Here is a 16911-nt window from a genome sequence, read left to right on the forward strand (position 1 = left end):
TATTCTATCACGAAATTAATATCCTTATTTATAGAATAACTAAATGACCCCTAACCGTACATATTATGTATACCGGCTAGGTAAATAATGAATCGGATTGACTATTTTTGTAAAGTACCCTAATTCTATTAGGTCCCACCGGTCCATCAAAGGCTCTATAATGGGGCAATTGCACAGATAGTTATTCTTAAGGATCCTATTTAAAAATTAATCAGTATTTAATTTGTCCTGAAATATTAAAGTAAAAATTCTGACTTCCACGACAATCCAAGACATTTTTGTCCTTAAAAATGAAACCGAAAAAAACTGAAAAAACTCAAATTCGTGATATAACGGCTAATTCCTAAATAGTAGCTCTTTAGAGTGGCTAGTGGCTAGCTGTTGTCATTTCTACCTCTTTGAAATGCAAAGAAAGCCGACGTGCTCATACAGCTGGCCCAAACACAACTCTGGCCTGGCCAACAATTCAACTCTAGTTGGCGTCAAATCGATCTATCGTTAGATCAAGCAACTGTTATTAACAGCAATTCATCACAAAATATCCCCATTTTTGTAGAATTCAATCGCAAATCGATATATCTACAGGTATTAAAATTAATTTCAGCTCCGAAAGTGTTTTTTTTTTTTTTTAAAACTTTTTCCATCGAACGACCAATTTTGACTTGAAATTATTGTTGCAGAATACAGAATTATTTTTTCAGTGTGAGATCGGACGAACATGGGGTTTTTAGTGACGACTCTAATTTTTGTTGCGATTGGAGTTATTGCATCTTTATGTGCCAGAATTTGCTGCAATAGAGGACCTTCTACTAATCTGTACGGTCAATTTGTTCCATATGTTTATGTTTCCTTCAAATTTTGCTTATCATTATTCCCTTAGGGCTTGTTTGGTTTGTTGTATGAAAAAAAAAGAAAAAATTGCATAGAACTCTGACTTATTAATACCAAAATGCTTGAGTTTCTGTATAAACTCTGAATCATTGATGCAGCTTTGCATTACTAATATAGTACTCCTGCTGTTTCAATTTATGTGAACCTATTTGGTTGGACATGGAGTTTAAGAAAGCATGATATCTTTAAATGTAACTTTAAACTTCTCATTGTATCCTTAATTAGATGATTTATAGCCACACAAACATTTATGGATTGTTTCGGACCATAAGCTTCAAAAGTTTTCCATTTTTTTTAAACTCCGTACCCAGTCAAATAAGTATACATAAATTGAATTGGAGGGAGCATTGGTTTCAACTTCATTGCATGTTTTAATTCCTTTAAGGCTTGTTTGGTTTGTTGTATGAGAAAATATAAATTCGGCATAAAAAACTCTGCTCTCTGCATATACATAGCAAAATTGCAATCCTTTGATGGTGGTATCTTACAGGGTGTTTGCGTAAGCTTATAAGCTGGTTATAAGCACTTTTAACTTGTCTACGAGTTTGGTAAACGCTAAAAGTGCTTATAATCCAAAATAGCCAAAAGCTATAAGTTGGTCATGTAACAACTTATGGATTTAGCTTATAAGCACTTTTGATTTAACAAAGCTTTTTACTATTTTATCGGCACTTTTTTACCAAACACCAATTGTTTATTATCAATTTCAGCACTTTATAAAATCAATTTCAGCACTTACAAGTGTTTCTCAGCACTTGATACTTATCAGCTATTAATCACTAATCTGTATCATGAAGACTTTGATAGTTCTTTTAGAAATTAATTTAAATCGACTCGTAGTGTATTTCATGATTCAGGCATTTCAGATAACAAAAGAAGCACATGCAATTGAACTTCAAAATGCAAATTGTGATTTTTGTCGGGCCGCTGTTTATTTTTCTTCAGTTTATCTTAATTACTCTAGAGCTCTTCAGGCTTCAATAGATGATGTATGAAATTTTGTTCAAGCGTCTTTTGATCTCTGTTTCTAGTAGCTAACTGAATTTTGTGATGCAGGTTACACATGACATTGATCATCACTGCTACAGTATGCTGCTGGATGATGTGAGTTTGCTTCTCTCTCTCTCGCTCTCTCTCTCTCTCTCTCTCTCTCTCTCTCTCTCTCTCTCTCTCTCTCTCTCTCTCTCTCTCTCTCTCTCTCTCTCTCTCTCTCGCACAGACACACACGCTCGCATGAACAAAGGTGTACAAAGTAAAGCAGAACCAGACGTAATGTAGATACTTTATCTCTCAAAATTACTTATAAAAGAAACTATCTCTTTCAAAACACGAGCATGAGTTCATTTGTTTGACTTGAAGCCAGGTGTTAGTAAGATATTTCCTGAATTTGCTTCGTCAATTCCTGTACTTAATCTTTTGATGTTAACGAGGTTGCGTAAATAGAGAAATTACTTACCAATCAAAAATAAAAATAAAAGATAAAAAATAGAGCAATTACATATGGGTATAACCTATAAGAATACCTTTTTGCTGAGGAATCCATATTTTGCTCGACTTGTTGAATGTATTGCTTGTGCTGTTGAGTCTGCACTTCCGCGTAAAATATGAAATGGGATGTCACTTGTCAGTTTGTCCACTGTGGAATATTGAATGAAGCTAATCCATTTTAAGAATTGGCTGGCTCCGTGATAGAGCCAAGTAATCAATAATCAGAACTTCAAAGTTACATGATTGTTGTCCCATAAACTTTGTGAGAGGATTTAGATGATGATTGACTTCCTAGGATGTGCTTGGATGTTGGTTTTTGGGTATGAAATATATATATTTATATTATTATAAAACATGAATATAATGTTGGTTTATCAAAATATCATTAGGATATTAATTGACAAATAATACCATGTAGGGTAAAACTGATATTTTAAAATATGCTTAATACTACATTTTTCATGGACTTCTAATATTAATCAAATTCTGGTTTCTCAGCTATTTGAGATACTACATGTATACCGACCTCTGCACCCTTTACCAAACATATTAGGATTCTTTCAAAAATTCACAAGAATAAAACATAATTAACATTATGATACAATATTTTACATGAGGGAAATATAAGAGAATCTTTTTCTTCTAAAGATTAAAACATGACACACATTATGATGCTCCTGGAATTTTTATTTTTGGCTTAATTGTTCCTCTAAAATTAAATTGATTCTTTAATTAGCTTAATTATATTCTTATGCAAAATATTATTATGAATATTGAAATTTAAAATTTTAGTATTACTTTGAATTTTTGCCAATGCCAAGAATGTTGTTTGTTGTTTATTACATAGTAAATTTCTTCAAGAAGAGTGCCAAAAACTTTAAGTTTGTTCCATATAATATGTCAGTGTCTATTGGTTTTACGTGCAAGGACGTTTTTATTTTTAGGTTGGAGATTTGAAGCGTGAACGCCGATAATATGGTAGCGAAATCTAAGATTATCAAAATTCTCTCTACAAAAGGATACGAAAACCCGATTATAAAAGAGCACGAAGGCTAAATGTTACTTACACTATTCTTAACATAAATCTATACGATATTTTGGTAAACATAATAAAAATAGATTTCTAAATAAATTCTACTTCCGAATTTAAAGAAATAAATCGATCAAATTTAAATGAATTTAATGCAGTTTAAACTTGAATTCAATTTAGTCATGCTTTTCAATTTAGTCACGATTTCTCTAAATTTGATGAAGTACCTTCTCTTGTTGAATAATAAAATGCTTGCAGGCTATATTATAGAATATTTTGTGTCTTTTTTTTTTGTTGATATCGATTTGGATTATGTCCTTGGACAACTGATGTGGACGGTGCTTATATCATTGATATAAATTAAATTGTGTGATATTTATGTGTTGCTTCGACTTCTTCCACCATCATATGGAAATTTGCAGTGTGTATAAGGTAGAATGTTTTCCAATATTTATAATTATAATTTTCTGCACTCTGAGTGCTCTCATGTTTTGGTTTACATTACTTTTAGGTGTACATAGTTACTTGGTATAATTTTTATTAGCACATTTATACGCACTCCAAGATTCAAGTAGGATAATAACATATAGATATACGGGAATCCATATTATTTTATTTCCCGTAAAATTTTTGAAAGCTTTATGAACATAACACTATTGGTGAATCTGAATATTTATCTCCATAACACATCAAATATTTATAACTTTCAATGAGTAGTACACAAAAGTTATGGACTTAAAATTGATCGGCTATTAGAGATAGAGCAGGTCTATTAAACTTTATGGGTCCAACCTTTAACGTTCTTAATATGAAACGTAATATATCTTTAATTATGTGTGCAATATTAATACATTTCTTAGTGTAAATTCATGTCGTAATGCTACATCCACCCCTTATTGGAGATTTTATTTAAATTATGTTGTGTGGCCTTACTGCCATTCCTCGCTCTCCGAGGCTAGAACAAAGTGGGAATTTCTTGGTTCAGTTTTGAGTAATGTGCTTCTTTTATGCGCTAGCACATGTTTAAAGAATACAAGAAAGTAAAACTCTACCCTAAACACTTCACATTTATTTGACCTCGCATAGAACTCTTTGATATTTAGCACATGCTTAGCACCACCATTATTTTTCTTATATTATATTGATTTTGTTTAAAGAAAAAAGAGATTTTGGAATGTAACATAAATTATCACGATGTTTATTAGATGCGACATTCCTAACTAATATTGTTATCAAGTTGATATCTTCTTACAAATTTTAATATAAATTCAAATATATCTAATCAAAACAAATAAAACTAACAATAATGGAACTCTCACTATTTTTGTGCTTTAATTTATACTTATAAATATTAGTATAATTTTAAAAATATTATTTAATTAAAACAAGTAAAACTAACAAGATCGGGAACTCGCACTACCTATATGCTTTGGTTTTAACTTATAAGTTGAATAAATGTTTTTGAATGATATATTGTGTTAAAAGTTTATTATTTTTTATATATAAATTTAATAATAGGTGTAGGGATTACACGTGTTCTCACGTGACATAGAGACTAGTGTGTGTGTATATATATATATATTCCGGGCGAAGCCAAGTATTGTACTCCAATTTTCCTTATCAAAAAATATATATATATGCAATTGGGTGCTAAATATATGAATCCACTAAAATCTAAAGATATTGCAGATATTCCTTTCTTTGAAAATTTTCAGAGGCTTAAGTTTTTCCTGATCAGGGTGTTCGTAATAAAAGCTTAAGTTTGAATTATCTAGTTGATTTGACTAAAATCTGCATTTGTATTATCAAACAGTCATGGTCTTGTGAATTCTAGCCTAGCTTCGTAAATCCCGTAACTATTTCGTCCTAAATTATTTAATTGTTTCTCATAGATGAAACATAGAATCGCTTCTTCTTGAAATCGATGAGATGTAGATTGCTATATTTATTCCATACTTTTGAAGTTCCTCATTCTGGAAAGTAAGAAATGTGATGGAATTTCTTTATATGTGAACTTCCGTGATTATGTGGTTGAAGATCTCCCTCCTCCCTGCAACGTCCTTATTTCCCTCTCTTAGTTGATAGATGAATGTGTTGGTAATGATTTTCAATGTTGTCTCTAGTGGGTTCATTATTGTTGTAATTTTCTTCTCAAGAATCATGGAGCTGTCCACTACTTTTTCTTCATTCTGCTTTGCCTCTCTATGAACACGAATCAAGTTCAATATTTCTTTATGGTATTTTGATGCTCGTCTCAAGACTACTCTCTCTCTCTCTCTCTCTCTCTCTCTCTCTCTCTCTCTCTCTCTGCCCCTCCCTCCTCTCCTCCTGTTTTGTGTGAGGGGATAGTGGGTGATAATGATCTGGTTGGGAAGCTGATGCAGTGGCGTATCTTGGAGCGACTAGCATTCATTATTGATTTACTCTGTGTTGGAAGTTGGAGAAGTTATGCTTTCACTAATACTCTAATAGTATTTTGGTTAAATCTACAGAATCCTCCTTGTAAATGCTCTATTTAGTATTCGCTGTGATATTCCTTATGGTCTCTCCAAATGAACCCCTAACTTTTACTAAGCTTATTCCTTAAAAGAAATAGTCATTCTCCTTCATTTGGCGAATGCAATGACTGTTTGCCATGTTATCCTCTTAATGCATGGAAACAAGTAATTGTGTGCTCCATCGATTGTCAATGGTTGGATATTACTCTGTATTCTCAGTCCTATATTATTAAAAAAGATTTATGCTTTTTTGGACCATTTTCCTGCATTAGCCCAAAAACCATTCTGTTGGTGTGATTGAATTATAAGAGTGAGTCATCACTTTGAGGATATGTTTGCTAGTTCTGCTGCCCAACAGGCTGCAGAGAGTGCTATTTTTGCTTTTTTCTTTGATAAGCTTCCTTAGCTTTGCAGGCGTGCACCTAAATTTTCATTTGACAAGGAACTTATTTATAGTTCCTATTTTGATTTGCCATCAATAATACTGGGTTGTCACTTAAATTAGCGTGATCTTGGAATAATAAAACTGACCCCAATATTCCCGGATTGAGGTGTAATAATAGTTAGTAGTAGTTGTTGCAAGTTAATGTACAAGTAAATTTCTATTTGCCATTTTCGTTGTTAAATTGGATTTATCAGTTGATACTGAGAAGAAAATCGTCTGTTTCTGTTTTTTTTTTTTGTGGATAGGTGGGCAATCGTGTACCTTGCACAGTTGAAACCACTCATCGTTCCAGTTTTGAGTGAAGGAGAATAAGATGCTCTTGGAAACTCAGGTTTGTCGATTTGAGTGAAGCGAAATACTTGTGGCATGCTGAAGTCATATTGTATCACTATTTATGTGCTTATCGTTGATGCAAGACAAATTTGATTTCATTTTTTTGTATAATATTCACAACTTATTTTCTAGTTCTACATCATCTTAGAGTGTCTTGTCTGAGCTTCGACTGCATAAATCATCTTGGAAGAACACTATCGGATGGGCGATGTAATTGGTTATCTTTTTGCCTCATTCTGGCAAGAAACAATAAGCGTTGGGGAAGCTATTGCATTCTCATTTTACCAAGGCGTTTGTCTGCGAAAATTCATATAGTAGACTATATTTTGTTTGGAATTGAGGCGTAATTGTTGTTGTTGTTATTGTATTTGTTTAAACTCTTGGTCATGGACGGAGTATTTTAACTTTTACGTGCAAGATGTACTGCAATTTTATGGATGTGTTAATTTAAAAATAAAACTTTTTTTCTTTATTTTAGTCTTGCTCCCAGTCAGAACTTTGTTTCTGTTTAACAACGACTACAGTAGTTGCAAGAGTGAATGAAAAAAGAAGGAAAAAAAATGAACAGGAGGGTCCATTTGTTGTAACTTTTTAGTACACAAATGATCTGATTGTATTAAAATTATTTATATGTCTGCTCTCTTTAAAGAAGACAACCGAAAAAAAAATTAAAATTGGTCATCTGTTCAAACGAGAGCTCCTAAGAAAGTTAAAAACGAGTTAAAACGGCTGCAACCTAAAAACTTTTTGATAGTTTTTCATTAATTGGCTTGGCTAAGTTTACACACAAAGTTGATGACTTGAGATTGAAAACATGTGGATTAGATAAGGAGATTTGCCATCCATTTGAAATCAAAGCTTAACAACTACTCATTGCTGTTGAAAAGAAAAGAAAAGAAAAGAAAAGAAAATTCTGTCCATATTTGTCACCCCACAACATGGGCTTTAAAGATGGTATCAGCATGGGCGGAGCTAGAGTGTCGGGAGTGGGTTCGGCTGAACTTAGTAGTTTTGGTTCGAACTTTGTATTTGTCTTAAATAATTTATTGAATATATATATAAATTATTAATTTAGAACGTAGTACTTTAATACGATCAGAATCCCGTACCCATAAGCTTAAAATCCTGACTCCGCCTCTTGAGGTACGAGGAGTTTCCTGGAACAATATATTGTTAAGAACAATGTTGGGGACAGGTGAGAATCTTAAGAGAAATTTATGTAGGACCATAGCAGAAATTAAGACAAAAATTAATATAAGCATATTTTGACATAGCTTTAAACGCCGTTATCAATCGTAAGAGCAGATTGATTAGATCAGCTACTCTTTCCAGATCTGATGTAGTCAGTGAGAAGCTGAGTTACATTTTTAGTATTAGCAAGCCTGTAATTGTCTGAACAAACTAGTCTACGCTCGGCCAATATTCCGAACTGGTTTTCCACCTATTTTAAGTGTTCGATCATTTCTAGCAAAGTATAAAGGACAAATTCGTTACGAATTTGGGGTTTTGACAAAAGATATCTTCTTCAAGCTATAATCCATCAATGTAAAATGCAAATTCCTACTTACATATCTAATCCGGTCGAATTTCTAAAACTTTATAAGTGAAAAATGACATTTCTAATAACGTTTATACCTAAAAGTCGAGAATTTTGATATCAAAAAGGTTAAATCCTCATCACATTTAGAAAGAACCTGATAATATATTCAAATATTTTGTGTCCGAATTTAAGTATGAAAAAAAATCCTGATAAGAATGTTTTTTCTTTAATGAGCCTGATGTGACACGAGTTCGAATTAATCGAGCCAATACCAATAGATAAAAAGGTAAATTGGTGATATTACGGAGGAATCACGTAATGAATTTATATATAGATCAACATTCATTCGGTGACAAGAAGGAAAGTGGAAAATTGCAGGCTAATACTGTCAAAACGTGTCAACAATTTATGTCAACCTAAACTTTTTTTTTCTTTACTTCCTTTGATGATTATTATAATGATTATAATAAAAGGATGAAAAAAGAAAGATCCATAAAATCTGTTCTAGTAAAGAAAAGAGCCAAGTGTACATTTGTCCCTCGGAGAGTTCATATTTGTCCCATAAGTTCACAAAAGATCAGAAACGTCCAAATTCAAAATTTAAACTAGAACAAAATTTCCCAACTAAAGCCACCTATGAAGTGGTAACGGGTAAGTACTTATTCATTATTAACTAGAGGTCTCAGGTTCGAATATTCGGTATTGCATCATTTTTGTTAGGAACGTTTTACCCTCATTTTGAGACTTTTCGGTATGAATCCAAATTTAATCGAGTCCCAATATGAATACCGGATATCGAGGAAAACCAAAAAAAATGTAGAACTGAATATTGACACCAAGAAAAATAGAGTTTAAGTTCTCTGCATTGATGATATAAAGATGCTAAGGTAACAAAGATGTTATCTATCGCACTGCTATTACAAGCTAAAGTTCACTCATAATGTATAAAATATTTATATTGTCGTGTTTATAACTTAAATTCAAAAAAAAAAATAATGTGACACGTTTGCAACTGCATGTCCGCAATTGATGGAAAAAAGCAGCAATAAATCAAAGTAAAGAAGAAAGGTGCAAAAGAACAAGAAGGTATTGTCCATAGTGTCATCTAAGTACTTTCTAATCATTAGACTCCACTATTTGTGAAGTTTTTTTTGAGCAATCCACATTAAATTGTCTGTTCTACACTTTTAGAATGGAAACTAAGTGGGCGAAAAAAGTGATTTTCTTTTTAAAATGAAAATGATATTTGAAAGTTAGAGTTGTGTTTGGACATGAATATAATTTTAGGTTATTTTTGAATTTTTGTGAGTGTTTGGACATGAAAATTTTAAAAAACAGCGTTTTGGAGTTTTTTAAATTTTTGAATAATTCCAAAATTCATCTTCGAGCGAAAATTAAAAATTTCATGGCCAAACGCAGATTTCCAAAAAAAGTAATTTTTTTTGAAAAAAGTGAAAAAATTTTGTATGGCCAAACGGCCCCTTAAATGAAGAAAAATGAGTTAAATGATGTCTTTTTCGTCTAAAGATGAAAGCAAAATTTGAAATATATTAAAAATAATTAAAAATATGAAGAATCATAGCACATTAAACAACCACTACAAGGTGTGGTGAGATGAATTAAATTCCTTTATTGTTAATCAGAAATCTCTGTGATAGATCAAATAAAAATTGTGTACGAGTCACTGGCTATTGTAAATATTCTTTATTCCTTAGCCATAGGTTTTAGTTCGAGCTTTAACAAATGGAGTCCTCCTTTAACGTTCAGTACTAAACTCCCCATAATTTTCTACGACGTGATTACGTTTTAGTCGGGCCAATAAATTTCGTACATAGAATAATAGACGTTTAAAGAAATAAATTAAAAGAAATGGACATGTTTATCTTTTAAGAATTTCAAAGTATTTGTAGCCTACATATTCTCTCAAGTATGTTAAATTTTCTAAAGGCGGAGTGGCTTCCTCGCCACTTAAACTTGTAGGGCATTTGAAAGCCGATACATAAACTTTAAACTTTTCTATTTGAACACTCGAACTCATTTTTTCCTTAACAAATAAACACATTTGCTCATTGACCATGCCCATGTGGCGTAAGTTGGTTCTAATCATCCTGCTGCGTGAGGAACACGACGCACAGGAGCGTGAAAGCCCTCTTCCCAACGCCCAACGATCCAAAATGGGTTGTATTTAAGTGGGTTCTTATTCATTCCTTGTAAAATATATTATTCCTCCATTATATAGAATCTAAGCTCCATTCCTCCATTTTTCTAAAATCTGAAGCTCTATTTGATTTTTTTCTTTTTTCAGACCGTGAAAATGATGCAAAGTCCTATATTTTATCATTGTGAAGTTGAAGCTAAGTTTTGCATCACTTGAAAGCCAACAAATCCAGGAAGAAGGTTTTATGGGTACTGAAATTATGGTCGAAACAATTCTTGTAATTATTTTAGGTGATTTGACCCACCTCTTCCAGAAACAAGTGATTTTAGGGTTGTTATCAAGAATTAGAGAGACATCGACTACATCGTAGGAAGAGGATGAAGATCTTCAGTTGTTGTATTAGCACTAATCATTGTAATTTTTTTCTTAATTTAGTTAATACTAATCATTATAATTTTCTTCATAACCCTATGTACAATGAAAATAACAAAATGTATGATGAATTTTTGTGGAATGAAAAGCAATGTTTGACATAAACAAGCAGTCATATATAAACAACCAAGCAGCCTTCTTGGTTGACAAAATTAACTACTGAAAGTTGTCTAGTAGCAGAAATAGATTAAACATTATGCCAAAATAAAAGCCATACTTAAACATTCATAGTTAATCTATAAATTAAGTTCTGCAACTAACAAACTTAAGCTATAAAAACAAACATTCAGTAGATTGACTTGCAACAGTTGATGGTTGAGTATTTCTGGTAGCAGCAGTTCCAGATCCACTTGCAGCCTGAGATGGTTGAGTATTTCTGGTATCAGTAATTTTATATCCACTTGCAACAGCTGATGGTTGAGTTGTTCTTTAGCAGCCTGAGTAGACTGAGTATTTCTGGTACCAGCAGTTCCATAACCACTTGCAACAGTTGATGGTTGAGTTGTTCTTTGAGTAGCATTAGCATTTCTGGTACCAATAATTCTAGATCCTTGTCCTTTTTGAAATTTTCAAAAAAAAAAAAAGAGTTATACAAGTCACGAACAGAAAATAAATGAATGCATTATCTAATCATTTACCAGGATAGGACACCCCTTCTTGTTATGGCCTACTGTCTTATAATGAGAGTATGTCATTGGTGTCCCTTTCCTTGATCTCTTACCAAACTTCTTTTTAGGTTCATCTTGAGCTTTTCTTCTATTTTTCTTAGGTCTACCAAGCATCTTAGTAATTACATGAGGCTCAACAGTGGGATTCTGAGTTGCTGTCCATATCGCCGTGTTGGTTACGGGCTGTATGTAACAACTGAAAGACTTCAGGTATGTTTCTTTCCTGTACCAGTGAACAATATAGTCAGCAAGCTCAAATCTCCTAAAAAATATTGCATATGTTGCATGGGAGAATGGTATTCCATTTGAGCTGCCATGATCTGCATGTGCATGTATTATTGACAAAGTCAACAATATGTTTGTATACCCCATATTTTATTTCATACCCAGTGTCCCCATTCCATTTAAATTCATACCTAAATGCATATTGAGATTGTTCCTCTATGTACCGCATTGCCATAGGAGATATATCAGAAATTCACCTTGTTGAAAATTCTCTCATGGTAGTTATCCTCTCTATCACCTTCACTCTAATCTCTTCTAACATGGTTATGATAGACTTGTGCCTAGCAGACATGATCCAATTGTTGAAAGTCTCACACATGTTATTCTCCACATAATCACATTTACTCCAATCTTTAAAGAATGCTCTACACCAAGATTGTTTGGGGTATCTCAGTAAATCCTCAATTATCTTACTGTTACTCAATTCTGACAACTCATCTATCTTAGCCTTGAGATATGCTTCAAATGGAGCTCTTGCACAAGCCCAGAACTTCTTCCTTCTTTCCTCACCTTTCTACTTTTGTTTCCAGTTGCTCCACATGTGTCTCGCACACATTCTACTCAACATTTGATATCAACTCAGCCACAGATTGAACAAGTCCCTTAAGCAACAAGAAAAAGAGTTAGAATATCATAAACATATATAAAGTAATTACATTAAGAACAAAAAGAAATATATACCTTTTGCATATCAGAAATGATGGTCAGCCCTTCACCTTGGAATTCTGTGAGCTGTAAATCATGCATAAGGCACCTAAAAAACAATGACCATGTGTTCTTTGTCTACTTTTCAACCACTGCCCAAGCAACATGGTACATTTGGTTGTTACCATCTTTACCAATACGTGATAGTAGCTCATCTTTACACACACCCTTCAGAAAAATGCTTCATCAAAGCCAATAATATTTTTACATCCTTCCAACCAACCCACTTTGCAAGCATGTAGACAAATGTAGATCCCCACAAATAACTCTTTACCAGGTATTGTCTCCTTTGAAGTCTTCAACACAATAGTACTGTCAGGATTTGTAGACCTCAGCATGTCAGCATAATCATATATTCTAGCAAACTCCAGCTTGTAATCACCCAGATACTTACCCATGACCTGATGTTTAGCCCTGACACATATGGATTTTCCCACATACACGCCATACTTTATCCTAATAAAATCCCTCAGCTTCTTAAGCTTTATGTCAAGTTGGTTGATAATCTTGTCCTTGAAATATTTAGCTACCTATGATGTATTAGCCATCTTGTTTCTAGTTGTTCTAAAACACTTATGAACAGGATAATAGCTCCTGACAATGAAATTCCCTATCTGTCCCTCCAAGCTTCCCAAAATATGCCATCTGCATTTTGTTAAGTTCACACATATTGCCATAACCCTACGTTGCTCATTAGGCCTCAACTTAATTTTAACTCTCCTTTGTACAACATAATCTTGCAAAGCAATTCTGAACTGTTTAACACTTTCAAAAACCATTTCCAACTAGAAACAAAATTTCTTGCAAGTAGGATCAAAGTATACCGTGCTGTTGTATCTTCTTGATTGAGGGTTATGTACCACATCTTCTTCATCATCTGTATCCTCACTACCTGGATCTGAACTATCCATGTATTTCTCATCCCCTATCAACTTCCTAGCATATTTGGAACCCCTATTGTCACGCTCCAACCTCGGGGAGCGCGACCGGTGCTCAACAGAGTGGATCCGGTCGAGCAAGCATATTAGACACTTTCTACCCGACTTTCTTATGATCATGAGAAGGCATGTTTTCACTGATTAAATAGTAGAGAGATCATGTATATACATTACTAAGTCATTTCATTTTGTTACATCATTGTTAAGTTTCAAAATACATACATACTTATGGCTGAGTGGAACAAGAGTCCAAAACACAACATGATCCGTTGACCTTTCTAACACCAATATACAACCCACATAGTGTCTACGAAGCCTCTAAAGATACAAAAGAGAGTAAAGATGGTGCCGACAATAAGGTCCCGGCTATACCTCAAAAAGTGACCACAATATAAATAAAAGGTACAATACATGACCTCGGAATGAAATGGGGCTCACCGAGTCCGCTGAGAAGGGGATGCAACACTATCTGTGATCAACACTGTCTGCTATGGAACCACCTGCATCCATTTAAAGATGCAAAGCCCCCATCAAAAGAGACGTTAGTAATGTCGAATAGTACTAGTATATAAAACTAAAACACTATCTCAGTAGAATGAACAATAATATAGGGGGAAACAGTCAAAAATGCAATATGGGCTTTAAATAACACTAAAATATCAAGTTAAGGATCATATAGATTTTCAAGTCGATTTTCACGTTATTAGGTTGGGTGGTTTTTAGTGCCAATATGCCACAATCCACAATACCACTGTGTTCTTATACGGAGTCCGATCTCGACCCGATCGGCTAGGCCATCTCATCTGAGACATCAACCATATTCACAATTTCATTCACAATATCACCGTATTCTTACACGGAGTCCGATCTCGACCCGATCGGCTAAGCCATCTCATTCGAGACATCACCCCTTTTCAATCAGTCATCTCACTTCATATTTCTTTCCCATCTTTTCAATACAATGGCAGGAGTGACCCCAATTATAAAGTTATTTTTGGCGCTTAGCCGTATTTTATGATTCAAGTTCTTTTCCATATTCCAACATTATTATTATCATCAATAACAACACGGTTTTTCATTCAAGACTTTTGATTTCACATGTGAGCAATTTAGAATCTAAGGCACATAGAGGCTTTTCACACAATTTGGCATAACAGTCTTTAATCGAATTTGACTTGAAGTCTAGGAATTTTTGGCACATATTCTAAGTTTTGAACATTTCCTCAGATGACGAGATAACGTGATGAAAGTATGGGAATACATATTACACATATATTTTCAAAACAAGCATATTCGGGATAACAATTTCTAGGACGTTCAATTTGGGTCTTGCATCGATTTCATGAATACCATGGGGTTCAATTCTAAGAAGAGGGGATTTAGCCACCCTACCTAAATCGAGCTTTTAAAAACTCTAAGATGTTCCGGAATATTAGCAACTTCAATCTATTTTAGCAATATAGCAAAATTGAACCAAAAATTAGGAAAACGATCATGATTGTTGCTCACTTGAGCATTTTATCAAACATTATATGTGTATTAAGGTTCCATGGCTCTTTTTTGAAAGACTTCACCATCCCACACCTCATTATTTTCTATCTTTAACTCACAACCTCCCCACGTACCTTAAGAATACATGCATGCAAGGTAAACACTCACATCCCCATGAACTACCTTACTAATTGTCCATTCTAGTTATATTTCGAAATTAAGAGCTTGGTGATAGAATCTTACCTCTTAGGATGAAGACCTAGGGTACTTCTTTTTATATTCTTCAAAGGTTTAAGCAAGAATTGAAGAGAATTGTTTTGATGAAGATCACTTTATCCCTCTAGGACTCTCTCTCTCACTCTAAAGATATCAGAAATAAACTCAAAATGGTCTATGGGATGTGTTTTAACGAAATAGGGTCGGGTTTAAAACTCCCCCAAAATGAAGCTCTAGAACAGGTTTTGCGGTCGCATATATGACCGCATAATGATTATGAGGTCCGCGAAATGACCTCGAAAGGTGGCTCTGGGAACTGGGCTGGCCTGCTTCACTCTACGGCCGTTATGCTGCCTGCAGAACCTCCCTCCGCAAAAGTCTAAGGATGACTATGTGACCAAAGTGCGACTCGCGAAACGGTTATGCGGTCGCATAATTTGCCGTGAAATTGACATCAAAAAATGCCCCAGAAAACTGCCTCACTTTGCGACCATTCTGCGGTCCGCAAAGTGGTTCTGCGGCCGCAGAAATGCCTACTTCTGCCCAATATTTTTCTTCAACTCCCCAGGCACTGTTCAATCTAAAAAATCTGAACTGCAGCTCGCAAGCTCGCCACGAAGAATTTCTACGACTATTAACCTCTACGCCTATTTTAGCATCACGGAATCCGAGTTTTTAGGAAAAATTTTACGGGGCCTTACACCTATCCTTATACATGTCTTCAAAACTAGGGTTTATACCTACAGGTCTACTAGGTATCTCATCAGTATTAACTTCACTAGATCTTAATTTACTGCTTTTTTCATTCACTTTATCCTGTCTAGAAGCAACAACTTCAGCTTCTAGATCACTTGTCTTTCCAAGAATATCCTCATCAGCACCATATAATGACTCATCTGTATCATCATCATCATCAGAAATAACCTCATAATCACCATCCTCACTCTCAGAACTTCCCTCATCACCCTCATCACTATCAACATCACCCTCAGAATCAGTTGCTAAATGAAAGTTGTAGAACTCACCTTCATCTTCACTAAACTCTTATGTGTCCTCTTCTATATCCTTTTTTATATCAGCGGCCCTCTCTTTACCCTTCCCATGAGTGTTATCACCCCTATTTATATCATTGTTAGGTGAGTGTGTTGCCCTAGCATTAACATCACTTGTTTGCCCATGTGGCATTTCATTAAAGCCAAATGGCTGAACATTAGTGGGGTCCACATTTATACCACCACTACTCCACATTTTATCTAGGTCCAAATCAATACATTGTGTATTAATTGTGTGACATAGATACACATCAATAAAATCCCCATCCTTAAACTCTTTACACAAAGCTAACACATCATCATCATATTTCAGAAATCAAAATTCTCTTTTTTTTGTTAATTTTACATGCATATTTATCTACTGTTACGTACCCCATATCCTTAGCCCACTCATTAAAATGAATTATATACAATTCATTAATGTTAGCCTGAAGAATAACTAGTCAAATTTTTCCCTTTACATACCTCATAAATGGGTCCGCCACTAACCATCCTAGATGATGAAACTATAATTTTATATATACACCTATTGAAACCTATAAAAAAAAGGTCCAAGTCAGATACACTTTAACCCTAAAAAGCCATAACTTTATCATAGTGGGAGACAAGAATATTTTGATATGCAAAAAAGCCTTAATTTTTTAACCCTAAATGCCAGATCAGTCATTAAAAAAATAAAATTCCTAAAGTAAAGTTAAGATTCAACTGGTTTCCCCAAAAATCTTACTTTAAAATCCTAAA

At 33.9% G+C, this 16911-nt stretch overlaps 1 protein-coding gene across 1 annotated transcript; it reads right to left on the reverse strand.

Moving 5' to 3' along the window:
* Positions 1-11085: 11085 nt before the first annotated feature.
* LOC142169864 (uncharacterized) lies at positions 11086-13384 on the reverse strand. Its single transcript, XM_075231802.1, has 8 exons — positions 13334-13384; positions 13055-13228; positions 12701-13003; positions 12450-12500; positions 11966-12282; positions 11454-11706; positions 11279-11371; positions 11086-11172 (listed from the first exon to the last, which is right to left on the reverse strand). Exons 1-8 carry the CDS (start codon positions 13382-13384, stop codon positions 11086-11088), a joined length of 1329 nt encoding a protein of 442 aa, XP_075087903.1.
* Positions 13385-16911: the final 3527 nt, after the last annotated feature.

The sequence above is a fragment of the Nicotiana tabacum genome, chromosome 15 (assembly GCF_000715075.1).
Source record: "Nicotiana tabacum cultivar K326 chromosome 15, ASM71507v2, whole genome shotgun sequence".
Lineage (NCBI taxonomy): Eukaryota > Viridiplantae > Streptophyta > Magnoliopsida > Solanales > Solanaceae > Nicotiana > Nicotiana tabacum.